Genomic DNA, 14,930 nt, shown 5'->3' on the forward strand with positions numbered 1-14,930 from the left:
AAAAGGGAAGTTGAGGACCTTAATGGTCAAATGAGGTGTTTGTTGAATGAGGTTGATAATTTGAAGATGAAATGCAAGGCTCTCAAATTTGACAGAAAGAGGATGAGCAGAGATGTTAAAGGCAAGGGAGGCATAACTCAACACTTTGTAATTTGGTTTGTTGTTGTCCTTGTTATTAGTATATTTGTTTGAGTTTTGGGGCTGTTAGTGATGGATAAGTAGGTGGTTTGCAAGTTATTTTGTACTTTGTGACGGTTAGGTTGCTACTCTAATTGTGTTAAATGCAATGAACATGGATGCAATACTTTTAATGTTAATGAAATTAAGTGGATAGAGTATGATGCACATTTGTTGTTACTTGTTTGTCACTTATTTGCAATAATATGACTATTTTTAACTATATGAGCAAAATAAATACATAAAAACATGTGCCTTTTCTACTGCAAAATTAGTAATTTGAACATAGGAACATAAGTCTGAAACTTTGAATAAAGTTTAGGCATCATAAGAGCCATACAAAATACTGACAACAATTAGTTAGTTAAAAAACTATCACCATGACTATGTTAATTCATTACAATCTTTGTCACTTAACTACCTACATAATTGTCTGCAATCATACATCAATCTTCCTACTGAATTACATCACTTAGTGAGATTAAGCTTGTTAAAAGTCTGAAGTTGTGCCCTTATGGTTTGCACTCTAGTTGTTCTCACTGTTGCATCTTTGCTTGAAGTAGGCTGACTGGAGGTTGTCCTTGTTTGAAATGCAGCCTGTGATTCTTGCTGGGATAATAATGGTGGGTTTTGTGAACCTCTCCTCTCGTTGAGTGGTTCAAACCCTGGCCTCTCCTGAGGAAAAGATTTGTTTCCAATGCTATTTGGTCCTATTCCTATGGCACTCTGTCCAAAAAAAAAAAAAAAAAACAAAAGTTAAGTATCCATTCCAAAGTCAACTAACAACGTAACATAGTTAATTGTACAAATTACACAACAATTACCTTCCTTGCATCTCTTTCCTATTTCTTCTTCCTTTGCTCCACCACCCAAGGTGAGTCAACTGGAGGTCTACCTGCTGATCTTTGTTTAAATGATTCACCCACAATAGGGTGCTTGCAAGTCTTTGCATATTGTCCATAACCACCACAATTTCTGCATTGGTTCTTCCTTGTTTGTTCTGGTTCTCTAGCCCCCCCTTGCTAGTACCTCATCTTGCTCCAGCTTTCTTTTCTTTTGTTTTGGTCTACCTGGTTGAATATTTGAATCTTGAAAGCTGGTGGACGTGGTTATCTCACATTCACTCTATCCTAATGTTTGGGACATGACATTGGTTGAATTGGGGGTTCATAAGCTTTCCTATAAATGTCCATGTGATAGTATGGGAGCACATAATGTTCAATGTCAGATCTTTGGTACATAATACATGCATATGCATGAACACTGATGTATTTATTTTATATAGTATTTTACCCCCGTCCCTTGGTCATAATTAGTAGTGTTTTTGGCTCTATAGAGCCACTTTTATTACTAATTGGTGTTTTCTAGTGTTTTCGTGGATTTGGTTGACTTTTGCAGGGATTTACACTTTTGGAGTATTTTCCCGAGATATTTTGGAGCAATCACGAGCACTGGCGAAACACGACTAGATTTTATAACCCAGGGTCGGTTAGAGCCATCGAACCGGTGATTAAGGGCTCGGTATAGGTGATACCGGGGCATTTGGACCGGGTATTCAAGACCGGAAGAGGAAACCCAGATTGGCCCGAAGAATTGGAGCCCAATCGTAGTCCAATTAGTGGCCCAAGAGAGCCGCCCGGCCAAAGAGGCTGGCGCCTGGAGGCGCGCCCGGCCGGGCGGGAGAAGCGAAGGTCGGCGCCCGGTGACGCGCCCGGCCGGGCGCGTGTAAATATTAGGAGTTAATTTTGTCGTTTAAGTTTGTTTTAGTTTAGGATTTGTACGGAGTATAAATACTCCTCCGTAATACGATTTTAGAATCTTTCTCTTTCTCTCTCTCTCTCTCTCTCTCTTTTACTCTTTCTTTACTCTCTTAATTGTTTTCTTAGATTTTCTTTCTCTGAAAACCTTTGTTCTTAATCTACTCTTAATTCCAGATTTATTTTGGTAACGATTTCTCTTCTCTTAATCTTAGTTGTTTATTTTATTCCTTTAATCATGTCTTGCTTTATTGCTTTGATTATTTTAGTTTCTATTATGTGTGAGTAGTTTTCTTTCAAGGGTTTATGGGGTTCCATAAATAATATGAAGGGGTAATTTATTGTTGTTAATTATCAATGCTAGATTAATTTCCTATTGATTGATTTAATGCTCTGTGACTAGATTAGGCTTAATCTTTTATGCATGAGTTTGACAATATTGATTTGAGATTCGACAGATGAGAATTGATGTTTAGGTCTAGTTTCAATAGGCAGGTTAATTTATAAATGGTTAAGTCGAGGTTCGAAAGATGAGATTTAATACCGGTAAATTAATTGTGTGATTATAATACGTAGCGAAAGCCCTTTATAATATGATTAATATATGCATTGATGAATGATTATTATATTCTACCCTGGAATCTTATTTATTGGTGAACCTATGCCCTAGATCCTTTTATATATTATTTTCTCCTTATTCTTGATCTCCGTAGTTTAGTTTCATATTCAAACTTATATATTGGTTACTTCATAATCTAGATTATATTAGTTAATTAGGAATAGAAAGACCTGTTTCTCTGTGGATTCGGACCTACTTCCCTATCTACATTAGTTAGAGGATTTAGGAATTACTTTTGATTTGGGGATACGACTTTACCCTAACAAACACATGGGTAGCCAGTGAGTTGCCAGTGATAACAGGTACAAGTGCCCTGATCCAAGTCCACTATCACTTGGTCATCATTCAACTTGACTTCATAAGTACCCCCCTAGAAGCTTGCACTGTGCAATGTCTTGACACAAACTCCATCCTCTGAAAAATCTTGCTGACATAGGGGGTGAGGTTGCTTGTGATGATATTTGAGTCTTCCCATTTTTCATTATTTCTTCTCATCATGTACCTCTTCATCCATTCCATTTGGGTGAGGATTGATTTATTTCTGGCATCCTTTATAACTGCATTAAAGGTCTCACACATGTTATTCAATAACATGTTTCACCTACATTTGGGGGTAAAGGCATGCCTACACCAGTGTCTAGTGGGAATGACATCCAAATAGTCATAGGCTTCTTCATTTAGAGTCTTAATTGACTCCATTGCAACCTCATGCACAAACTTGAAAAAAAAACAATGAAAGATCTAATTAATCAACTGTGTTGAAACACAGCTATCATCAGAGTGAAAATGAGGGGAGCTTACTTGTGTGGTTTCCCTAACAGCAGTCCAAAACAGTTCCTTGTAAGCACCATCAGTGAACTTCAGCTTGAAATTGGCCCAGATGTGTCTAACACAAAATCTGGTCTATGCTACAGGGACTATTGCTTCTAGAGCTTCAACCAATCCCTGCACAAGACACACAATCATAAACAGAACACTTTCAATGACAGCAAAGAGTATTGAATTACATTAAAATACAAACATACCTTCGTCTGTCTGACATGAAGGTGTAACCATCTCCATCATCACTTCCTATAGTGCCCATCAAAGACTCTAAGAACCAGGTCCATGTTTCTCTGTTCTCAAATTCTACTGTTGCCCAAACTAAGGGGTATATTGCATTGTTCCCATCCTTAGACACTGCCACTAGTATTTTCCCTGGGTATGGACATCCAACCCAATTTAAGGCCTACAACCCCTTACAAATCAATCATTCAATGGCCTTAGGAATATAAACATCCTCAAAAAGAGAGGTAGCTCAAGATTGCAAATTCCATCAACAACTATAATGCAACCTGACCCAGGATTATGCTTGATTATATCCTTGCCATAATCCTAGCATATTGTTCAGTATCTGACCCATAAATGACTGGTTTTTCTTTACACCTTACCATCCATGCTCTGAAATAAGTCACCTATATACCCAAGTCATTGAGCACTCTGTCCCTAATCTGTTTCACCTTTCACCCATGATTGCTTCTGAAATCCTCAAGATATCTTTCTGCAATGAATTCTGCAGTAACCTTTGTATTCCCCTTTGACCTCATACAATTATGCTGAACCTCAAACTTCTAATTTTCCAACTCTCTTGTCTAACCAACTTCCTAGCATACACCTTAAAATTACACTTCACACCAGCTACACACACACACACATTGAGGCATTCTGCTGGTCTTTGTACTAAACTCACAACCACATCTATGCCTACACTGAATAGTAATCCTAGTGTTGTCATTGTGTAGGAAATAGCATGAAGCCTTAAAGCTTTCCTCATCACGAAGGCATTCTTGAACTGCAGCAAGCTCAATAGGCTTATCAAAATCAACCTTCTCATTATACCAAGGGTTATTGTCTTCTTCATCAGAAGAACCATGCAAGATTCTAAGCTCATCAGAATCCCTTTCTATTTCTTCCTAAATATGAACCTCAGTTATGTCCAAGTTCTCTCTAAGTTTTGAACTCTCCTCCTTCACCACATCTAGTCACCTTCTTTACTTAAACCCTGTTTGAATTTCCTATTAACCTTCTCAAGTATGTCGGCTGAATCTTGTATAAACCACTGCTCATCACCATCATCATACTCCTCTTTCCTGGCTCCCAGTTTATGTCACTTTCACTTTGATCATCACTTGAAGAACCTGTCTCACTCCCAGATCTATCATCCCCATCACTGTCATCCTCAAACACCAACCCCTTTGCAGCTGCTTTTGTTTTCCCTTCCCCTTGTCCTTCCCACTTCCAGAAGCCTCACACACCCTTGCACTTTGAAGGGTTCCCCTTTCCCTTATTTTTCTGGGTAGGCAAACTAGATCTAGGTTTAGGTGAAGAAACACCCCTTTCAATGTCTTGTTTTTCTGTTTTATGTAGCCTAGGACTTCTCCTAAAAACAACACTCTTACCTGTTGTGTTAACCTTCCTTGAACCAGTCTTTTGTGGGGTGTGTTGGGTCTCAAGAGTAATGGGCCTATCACCAACCTGGTGGTCTGTTTCATTGTCACTAACAAACACTTCTACATACCCTTACCCATTTACTGTCTCTAAAAGCCCCCTAATTTCATCTTCATTCACTATTTCTCTTTTACCAGTGTTAAATGTTTTCCCTTTTTCCCTATACCAACACCTATATTGGGTAGGGACATCCACATTGTACTTAACAAATCCATGTACAGCAGTCTCCCTAATATAATGCACATCAAGCTTAGGTACTTTAACCCCCTCCTCCAGTAACATAACCCACCACAGTAGCAAAGTAAACTTCTTAATCTGCTTATTCTCTTTTGGACAAAAGCCCCCCTCCCCCCAATTCGAAAAACAATGTCTATCAAACCATCAGTGGTGGCCATTATCTACACAATAACCAATTGGAATAACAGTCACAATGCAAGAAGTAATTCCAACATAAGTAGCAAGAAAATTAACAATTCAGAAAACATCAAAACCTCACCACACTACATTTAACAATGCAACAAACTCACACTTTTTAATTAAAAAATGACACAATAATTAACAACATTTAACCACTTACTAAGCTAATTTTTCCAATTATATCGTAATTAACCCTAATTCACAATAATTCGTCGGGAAGTTTGACTATTTTACAGTCAGCTACATTTTTCCCCATATTAACCCTAACATGAACACCATTATTGCTATTTTGACATTAGAAATCAAAAATAAAATACTGTAAAAAGGTTAATTGGTACCTCTTTTGGAATCTTCTTCCTGTCGTTGAGAAATAGCCAAGCTTTTACCTTGATGAAAATGGCTGACGACTTCAAGCTGAGTTGTATCGCACAAACAATGACACCTCTCCTCTCAATTTACTTTCAACCACAAAATGTAGATTAGGGTTTCATTTCAATATCAATTTTTGGTGGTTGAATCTTATCACAGAGAAATGAATGTTTGAGTAGTTGAGTAATCAATGAGAGAGAGGGAGAATTGAGTTCAAAAGGTAAAAAAATTGGAGGGTCAACTAAACTGTGGGACCCACACTCTTTTTCCGTCAAACCGTTTGCAGTGATATTAAATTTTCAATTTTTTTATGTGGTGTTATGATAAAACTTTTAGAAAAGGAGGTGTTATAATCAAAATTTTGCAAATTATGTGGTGTTATTTTCTAATTAACCTTAGTATCACGTCAAAAATATTGTATATATTGGCTATCAAAAACTAAAAAAGGTAAGAAATTAGTTTCATCAATTTCTACATGCTAACACTTTTAATATTACACAAAGTAATACCCTCTTCGTTTCATAATGTTAGTCTCATATACTATTGATTTTTTTGGAATTAATTGGTTGTAAATTGATGACATGACTCTAAGAAAGGAATCTTTACCTTAAATTATGCAATTATGGCTTCTGCTTTCCTAATAAAAAAATCAAAAAAGTTAAATAAGGTAACTAATTATGAATTATGTTGTACATTAATGTTAGATTCTAAATATATTGCTTTTTCTTATTTTATATGATTGATTTCATATGGGACTAACATTATGAACAGAGGGAATCAACGCATGACTGAATCACCAAAGATAATCAGAAGTAACGTTTGTGAACAAATTAAAAGCTAAAATATTACTAGTTTTAAAAACCGTGGAAATAATATATTGTATAGAGGTTACGTAGTATAACACACCTTATGAAATAAAACCCCAATTACGTAGCTAGGATTCTCAAATATTCCTCACATTAAATTATTTAAGTGAAAATATCGAGTTATATTTGCAGAAACAAAAATGCCTACTGATTAACATCTCTAAATTCACTATGGAGCTTGTATACTTAGCGCCCAATAAAAGAGAAAAAAAAACCTGCCTACACTAAATCATATATCCCACCTCTTCTTTACTCGAAACATCAAAACTGAAGATTTTATATCATCTTGAGGCACTTGAAGCATGAATTGCACTTTCATTTTCATTGGCGCAGCTTTAGCTTTACCACCTTCATCTCCAACCTGGAAACAAGAAAAAATTTGTAATTATATACATTTGTTGAATAATAACTAGTTAAGGGAATATGAGCATCCTTGGAAGAAACTAAGTAGGATGCTGAAAGATTGATCTCTACGCAATAGCACTATTTCATATATCTTGCCTGCTTATTCTTTAAAACACTCATTATGCCCCCTCAAAAAGAGAGATTAATTTGATAACATGATTCATGACCAATTAAAGAATGAAACTAACAAAATGAAGAAAACCCTTGTCGAATAGGGAGCTATCATAGTCATTCTATAAAGAAATTTACTAATGATTTGTTGTTGTGTAATTATCTTAAATGCATTTCGATCTGATGCGTGGAATTAAACCCTTAAGGAGCAGACAAGGTAATCTCTAGCTAATTCCTATGTAAAATGGCGCCCGACCTTTTTTTTTGGTGTATGCTACTATGCTAACTCAAGGAGGGACTTTTACGACTCTTTGTACTCAATATGTATATCCACGCCACTATGACAGACATAGGAATCACACATGCAAATAGTAAACTAATCTAAACCTACCATCTACCAAATAGACATTTCAAAAATACAATTATTCCCCTTCCCTAAAAATTACCTTAATGATGGCTTAAGGATAAAATATTAAAATAAATAGCGAGATCTTAACTCATATTTATCTCGCAAAAATAATCTTCACAAGGGATTAGGAAATCCAGCAGACACACACACACAAAAAAAAAAAAAAAAAAAAAAGAGGTAACCCAGGATGTTTGAGCAAGGAAATAAACCCCATCAAGAATATAATTGTTAAACTATTTATAAAATAATTACGAAAATATATTTTTTTGCAAGGACAATTTGTAGAGGTAGAAACATCAACGTTCTCCTTAAAAAGGAGGTATCAACCTTTGTCACACAAGAGTCCACTATTCCCATTTACAGCTAATATGTTTGAAAAAATCTAACATTGAAACCCATCAAACTTCTCACTGGTGTGATGTTCACTCAAGAGGTCCATATTTTAAAGGCACATTCACAATAAAAGATAAATCAAAACTCTTAAGATTTCAACATTATGAAAGCAATACACAATACTACATAGCTCTACTCTCTAAGATCCTAGTTTTGCATGTCCCAATGGATTCATCGAGGAGATTAGAGTGCAAAGCAATTCTATTCCACTTTCAGCAGCAATTTGCGAGGCTGTTCTAGTGTCTAAACCCACTTAGACTCTCACCAATCACCATAGTCAAGAATGAGGTCCCAATTAAACTATTATTTCCAATTCCCTTGAGCCTCTAAGGTTATGATGCTCAGACTTGGACACAAGTGTCAAATTTAGGTAAGAATCCAAAATTCTGACATGAAAAATTCTTAGCTAGAGGGCTTGAGGAAGTGATTATGAGTGATCAGTATTAGAACAGAAATACAGAGCATGGGACATAAATACTTTCCTTCATTATAACTTGTATATGTTTAAAGATAAAAATAACTAACTTTCTCCTTTTTGACCAAAATTAAGTGTCTAGACGTTCATACTACTTGGGGTGTCAAGTATCAATCATAAGTACTTGGATTTGGGTTGAAACACAAAATCATTGTAATAAGGTGCAAAATCCCTTTGTAAAACTCTCTCCATCCCACATTAGTTCGAATCATCAATATATAAAGTTTTAGGAAATAAATTGTGGTTGGATTACTTATTGTTACTTTTAATGGAAAAGTAGATGTGATGGGAGTTACAGGAATATTTGTAGGTTGTTTTTAATAAAAAAGTAGGCGTTAAAATGAGATAGTAGGCCCAAAAGAAAGGTAAGAAATATTTACTACCTCCGTTAACTTTTAATAGCAATTTCGGAATATTTTTTATCTCACAAATAATGCCCCAAAGTTGCAACTAAAAGTTAACGGAGGGAGTACTTTTTTGTAGGACCATACCAATACAAGTAAGTGTTCAAGTTATTCTAGGATGGAGGGAGTGTGATTAAGAAATCATTGCTTTATTTTGACAAGCTTTAAGCGAAGTCAATAATGAAAAAAAACCCACAGTCGTTCATTGATTTACAAGGGTGAAAAATCTTAAACAAAAAGGGTTCTACAGAAAATAATTGTGGGAGTTTTAAGTTAGTAAGTTTGTACAATAAGAACTATGTTAGCATAATGCATATGCATGCTGGACAGAGTTTTATAGACAGCGTCAGTAAGCAAATTAGAAGACAAACATTCAACCTACATTAATCTTGGAAGATATGAAATCAGATCAAAAGAAACCAATTTCTTCTCCAAGTCTTTTATCAGAAAATTATGTTCGTGGTCTTCCTCTTTTATTTATGTAAGGTAATGCCTTCATTGACCTCAGCTATCCTAAGCATTAAAATTACTTTGTAGATTTTTTAACTGTTGTGAAGCATTTTCTGCAGCAGATTGATTTTTAAAAAACAGATCATTCTTTACATAATACTCAGTATGTTTTTAAGAGAGAAGATAACGGTTTCAAGTAACCGGTTTTCTATGCCCAAAAAATTACAACGATTTGATGATTCAGCTGTAAAATTGATCCACAGTAAGCTTGATGGACAAAAATGGAACAATAAGTTACCCAGATAGTTTACAAGATGTACGCATCTATCTCAAATTCAACTTTGGAACTTAACAAAATTCACCAAAAGCACCTTTTGGCCGTGGTCATGTATCTATCCTCCATGCGTCTTTAGTTATCTTAATATCGCAATAATATAGCAACAAATAAAAAAAAGGTTGTGGAGGGGGGGGGGGGGGGGGGGGGGGGGGGGGGCTCCAACCAATAAAGGGATTCATAGCTGACACAGCATTGCAAAGCTAAATTTGGATGAACAATTGAGTATATATGTTGGCAAACATCAATAACAGTGGATTAAGACAGGAAAAACTTACCCAAAGTGACGCCCATCCAAGCCTGACCTCGGAATCATACCCAGCTTTAAATTTATAATCTTTCCCAACAGTATGCTTGTACGCAGTACTCCAATAATTTGTATCAAAGTCGTACCAGTAACTGGAAGCAATTATTTTACAGAGTAAAAAGAGGACCAAGTGAGCATGTAAGTTTCTTTTTTCCATACATTAATTATAGTCTATTTCAAATATTTAAAGGGAAATTAACATATACAGAGTGAAGGATGCACCTTAATTTGTCTGAAGGACCAAAGCGTCGCTTGAATGCAAATGAAACAGCATTTGAAGGCAAAGAAATGCTTGGAATAAATGACATTTCATCATCCTGCACAGAGTTTAAAAATTCAACTCTGGGACAACAATACAAGAGAAAGCAGAAAAGGTATAACAAGCCGGAATGTGGAAGTCAGCTCAGAGCCAAGTCAGATCCCTGTATCATTTCCTCCAACAAGTTGATTACATACAATAAAGTATTGGTGATAAGAAAATTTTTATAATGAGAAAAGGGAGCTTCCGAACAAGATAACAGAAGCAAGAGTGTGCTAGAAACACTACCTTATATGAGTATCTTAGTTTCAAAGTTTCATCACAGTACACAGCAGTGCAAAGGCCATTGAGAATTGAACCTTTAGCAATACCACTTACTGACAAAACTCTCTTCAAATCTTCATCATCTTTCTCAACTAATGAAACTTCACCACAAGGAAATGTTAAAGTTGCCTTTGGCTGCAGCATCACAATCACAGAATAAAGTCATTACCATTCAGTTGTATTAGGACAGCAACTTAAAAGAGAACATAATGAAACTCCAAAGCAAAGAACTTAATCTCCCCTACGGGCCCCACCCCCTTTCCCGCAATTTAGGATAGCATACCAACAAAAAAGGGAGCTGACTGTTGGCATGCTACTAGTTCTAAAAATTAAAATATTAATTTTAAGAAAACACAGAACCATCCAGAACAAGCTTACAAATATGGACAAGGGCAAAATAGTGACAACCAACTGACCTCACCAAAACTGACAAATGAAAAGAAAAAGCCATTAAATCAGTATTTTGGATCACCAACTGCTAAAACTAGCCAATTAAGAAATAGGACATACTAAGAACCAAATGAGCTCACCAGACCAATAGAAGGAAAATCAGTGGCCAGTTCAAATTTGTAGCCTGGATCAGAGAGATTTGCTGCCAATGAGACTTCTCCTTGTCGTGCCTGTAATTTTGGAAGTTCTGTCAGTGCAGATATCAACAGTCACAACAGTCATACTTAGATAAAGCTTGTAGCTGATGATGACATCACAACCATCAGTAGTTTGTCAAACACCAAATAAGAAATAGCAATCCTCTTAAAAAGAGATGGGCAACAATTACATGGACCAAAATCAAATAGCACATGCAGTATTCTCTTTTAATACTCACCAAAATTTTCTTTAAGTATACAAAGTGTCTATTAAAATGTACTTTGACAGTAATTGTACATAACAGCACAACATAGTATAAAACATACAGAGAGAACCACCTGTTCTTTCCCTTGTCACATATCTCAGAAAGGCATTGATAACATTGAGCTCCAACTGAACATTTCAACGCTACCAAATATTGGAATAAAAGTATTAAAATCAAACAATGATTTATTTCAATGCCTTAAGATTGCCAGACAAAGAGCCCCTTTATTTACAATTTATATCTTAATGATAAAGTTACAAAAACGAACAGGGACAAAGATTGACAAAGTATATGGCTCTCTTACTGTCTTACTAATTTTCAATTCAAAGAGCATCATGAACTCTTCAAAAGCAGCAGAAAATTATATTTTTAAAAAATATTAATATGTATCACCAAAAAATTTCCCCTGGGGTGATAGCTACAAACACCAATAAAATAAATCACCCAGAATATGGCAGGAGTAGCTAAAGGATCGAGGATCGTCCTGCTTCAGATCTATCTACCAGATAATTTTCAAGGTATTTGAAAATAAATGGTTCTGGGTTGTCCAAGGTGGTAGTTTGAATGTGATAAGTAACTGGTGTGCAACATATCACATATAGTTGAGAAGAATATTTAATTTGTATGAAAGAAGAATCTGATTCCCTAAAGCAACTATGTGCATCCTTTCACCCCCCCCCCCCCCCCCTCCCCCACACACACAACCATCATCCACCCAACCCTCCACAATAAGGAATAAAGTGAAAAGGAGATTCATTACATACAAAGCACAGAGACGACTAAAAAAAAGATGATTTATTTATGATCTGCTTAGCTGCACATAATCAAATGAATAGTCAAAATAAGAAACTATATCTAAAACAAGGATAATCTCAAGCTCTCCAAGAAGGTACTACAATTTCCCTAACACATCTAGCATCCTAGTCAAAATAGCAAACCAATTACAGAACAATCTCAAAGTATATGCAAAATGGACAGATAGCTTTGTAAAATAATTTAGATTGTTAAAATGAACATCGCATGAAAAAAGATCATCTAATCTGAAGGAAGAGAGAGAAGGTGGAGGGGCATCAGAGACCTTCGCATCATAAGCAGCTCTCAGCTGCAATCTGGAGCTAATGTGGAGTAAACCTTTAACCAGTGAATTCTTCTCATTCAAATAATAATGCATAGAGAAGTTCCTTGTCAATAAGCTGAGTTCAGGCCTGTAGGTTTCACCCTTCTTGTTATTCTGCTTTGATTAGCATGGGTGCCTAGTCAAATGCCAATTGAAGCTAAAAAGGATCCATACTACGCCTCTCACACAGAGTAATGTAGCCCATATATAACCTCTAAACTCAAAGCTTATAGCATATTATATGAGCAAGTAAGCTTAAAGAGTAATGACCAAGATCAGCATAGAACAAGTTCAATTAGTTTAATCACAAGTCATATGACATCGACTCTATTTTTTTTATTATTATTTTGAAAAAAAAAATCATCAAGAAATCCTAAACTTAACCATCCAAAATTAAATTGATGACCTTTATCCTAAGGGAAAAAAGATAAAAAGAGTAATGACCCTTAATCTATACTATTTGGATAGACAACAATAAAATAAAATAAAAGATCAGCTGCCAGTTAATAAGACGACAAAGATTGTTAGTTTTGATTCCATACGACATATCCACAAAACGAAAATTCAACATCATACAAAGTATCTTATTGTTTAAGGTCTGAAAATGAGTAATTAGTACTCCGTAATATAAGGAAAAGCCCAAGTGACATAGCAACATATAGAAGCACTTAGTTTAAGTATTAAAAAGAAGCAGATGTTTATAGCATATATTGGGCCAAAATTATGGATATTCTACAAAAAATAGCCAAGTTGGACACTTGGACGTGTACCCATGTTAGACATGGTATCTTAGTCCGAATAACATAGGTAATATTTAGACAAGGTGTCATAGTTTCCCAGGGAGCCTCAGTCTCACTCAGAAGTCAGGCATAGCATCTCAGCAAGAAGACAAATGTGCTACCAGTCATTAGACCTCCTTGCTCAACCATTCTTTAAACTCACATTATAAATATAATCTTTATATGCAATATCAAAATTGCTGAACAATTCACAAAAGTCACTTTCTCCCTAAGAAATCACCACAATGACTAAACGAGGCGCCATGCCACCATTACTGAAATGACCAACACCCAAGAGATGCATTTTCATGATACCATACGTCAAACAGCAATTTGCTTCCCATTTATTTAGCTACAATCATCAGAAGGTAAAAAATGACATTTTTTCGCAGCACAATATCATAGATTGATCAAAACTCTAAATCCACCACAAGAAACCTAATTTCGAGTCAATTCATTGAAACATATTCCAAATTTAAACCATCTATCCTAAATTCCTACCAAAAAAGTACAATTTACCATAAAACCAAATTCAAGTACTCCAACCAATAATAGCCACACCCTTACCACCAAATCATTAATGGCGCAGGCGATCACGAGTGCATGCAACACTAATTAATTCATTATGAACCCTAAACCAGCAAATCATCCGAAATTTCAATCCGATAATTCCCAATTCGATAACAAACTCCAAAACAATAATCAAACATAATAATAGAAGAAAGAAAAGAGAATAACCTGAATATTATGAGCAGCCTTAAGTTTAAGATTAGGGCCAACATCAAGGAACCCTTTAACCAACGCATTCTGCTCCTCAACATCGTAATGAATAGCAAGATGCTTCGTAATAAGCGCGATTTGCGGCTCAGCAACCTCGCCTTTAGGATTATTATGGAAAGTGAATTTCAATTTCGCCAATCCATTGAAAAGCTTCGACGATACTTTGTGGAAGAACACCGAGCTTTCGCTGTCAAATTCTGTAGTGACTCTCAACGGCGGACGTTTCTGGAACGAGAACAGCCCAAACGCCGGCGATTTCTGCGACGACAGCGGAGGGAGAATTTCCGGCGAAGAAGACGGCGGCGGAGGTGGAGGGGTTTGGGGTTGGAATTGGATGGAGGAAGGGCCGCTGAAGAGGATGAGGGAGTCTTGGGGATTAGGGTTTGGAGGTTGTGGAGGTGATTCGGTGGTCGCCATTGATGGAGGTTTGAGGTTGAGGAGAGTGAGAAGGGAAGAGAGTGGATGGAAATGGTTTGAGGAGAGAGAAAGTTTGAACTTTTTTTTTTTGTTTTTTTTTTTTTTTGGTGAAAATGTAAAAGGAAAGGGAGAGTGAATTGATGTTGAGGGAAAAAAAAGGGAGGGAGAAAATTTAAAAATGGCCCATGCAGGTCTCGAACCTGCGACCTCCGCGTTATTAGCACGGCGCTCTAACCAGCTGAGCTAATGGGCCAGTTTTGGGGATTTGTGAGTTGGATTTAAAATTATTTTGAGATTTAAGAGGTAAAATCATACGGAGTACAGAATAATGTTTATAAGACTCTTTTAACGGTAGAAAGAGTTTTCAAGGTCAAACGATGGGCTCGGTGTCTTACAGGTCAACTTTACTTGAGTTAATAAG

At 36.1% G+C, this 14,930-nt stretch overlaps 1 protein-coding gene, 2 long non-coding RNA genes and 1 other non-coding gene across 5 annotated transcripts; all 4 read right to left on the reverse strand.

The window, feature by feature from the left end:
* Positions 1-491: 491 nt before the first annotated feature.
* Positions 492-2,604, reverse strand: LOC145630453 (uncharacterized). Its single transcript, XR_014112053.1, has 2 exons — positions 1,002-2,604; positions 492-903 (listed from the first exon to the last, which is right to left on the reverse strand). It is a non-coding gene; the product is annotated as an uncharacterized LOC145630453 (long non-coding RNA).
* A 395-nt stretch (positions 2,605-2,999) lies between these two features.
* LOC145630454 (uncharacterized) lies at positions 3,000-4,798 on the reverse strand. Of its 2 annotated transcripts, none has more exons than XR_014112055.1 (3): positions 3,579-4,798; positions 3,355-3,498; positions 3,000-3,110 (listed from the first exon to the last, which is right to left on the reverse strand). It is a non-coding gene; the product is annotated as an uncharacterized LOC145630454 (long non-coding RNA). The 2 variants fall into 2 exon arrangements; XR_014112054.1 differs by having other exon boundaries at positions 3,047-3,270.
* A 1,963-nt stretch (positions 4,799-6,761) lies between these two features.
* Positions 6,762-14,620, reverse strand: LOC145631921 (outer envelope pore protein 37, chloroplastic-like). The gene is made up of 6 exons (XM_081684151.1): positions 14,051-14,620; positions 11,094-11,183; positions 10,528-10,698; positions 10,203-10,297; positions 9,952-10,072; positions 6,762-7,053 (listed from the first exon to the last, which is right to left on the reverse strand). Exons 1-6 carry the CDS (start codon positions 14,507-14,509, stop codon positions 6,922-6,924), a joined length of 1,068 nt encoding a protein of 355 aa, XP_081540277.1. The 5' UTR covers positions 14,510-14,620; the 3' UTR covers positions 6,762-6,921.
* A 68-nt stretch (positions 14,621-14,688) lies between these two features.
* On the reverse strand, positions 14,689-14,762 carry TRNAI-AAU (transfer RNA isoleucine (anticodon AAU)). The gene has a single exon. It is a non-coding gene; the product is annotated as a tRNA-Ile (tRNA).
* Positions 14,763-14,930: the final 168 nt, after the last annotated feature.

Source organism: Chenopodium album, chromosome 5, assembly GCF_948465745.1.
Source record: "Chenopodium album chromosome 5, dcCheAlbu1.1, whole genome shotgun sequence".
Lineage (NCBI taxonomy): Eukaryota > Viridiplantae > Streptophyta > Magnoliopsida > Caryophyllales > Amaranthaceae > Chenopodium > Chenopodium album.

Coding starts and splice junctions, on each gene's coding strand:
- LOC145631921 (XM_081684151.1), bottom strand. CDS start 14,509: ATGGCGACCACCGAATCACCTCCACAACCTCCAAACCCTAATCCCCAA. Junction 10,298..10,527: donor AACTAAGATACTCATATAAG/GTAGTGTTTCTA, acceptor AACTCTGTGCAG/GATGATGAAATGTCATTTAT. Junction 10,073..10,202: donor GGTCCTTCAGACAAATTAAG/GTGCATCCTTCA, acceptor AATTGCTTCCAG/TTACTGGTACGACTTTGATA.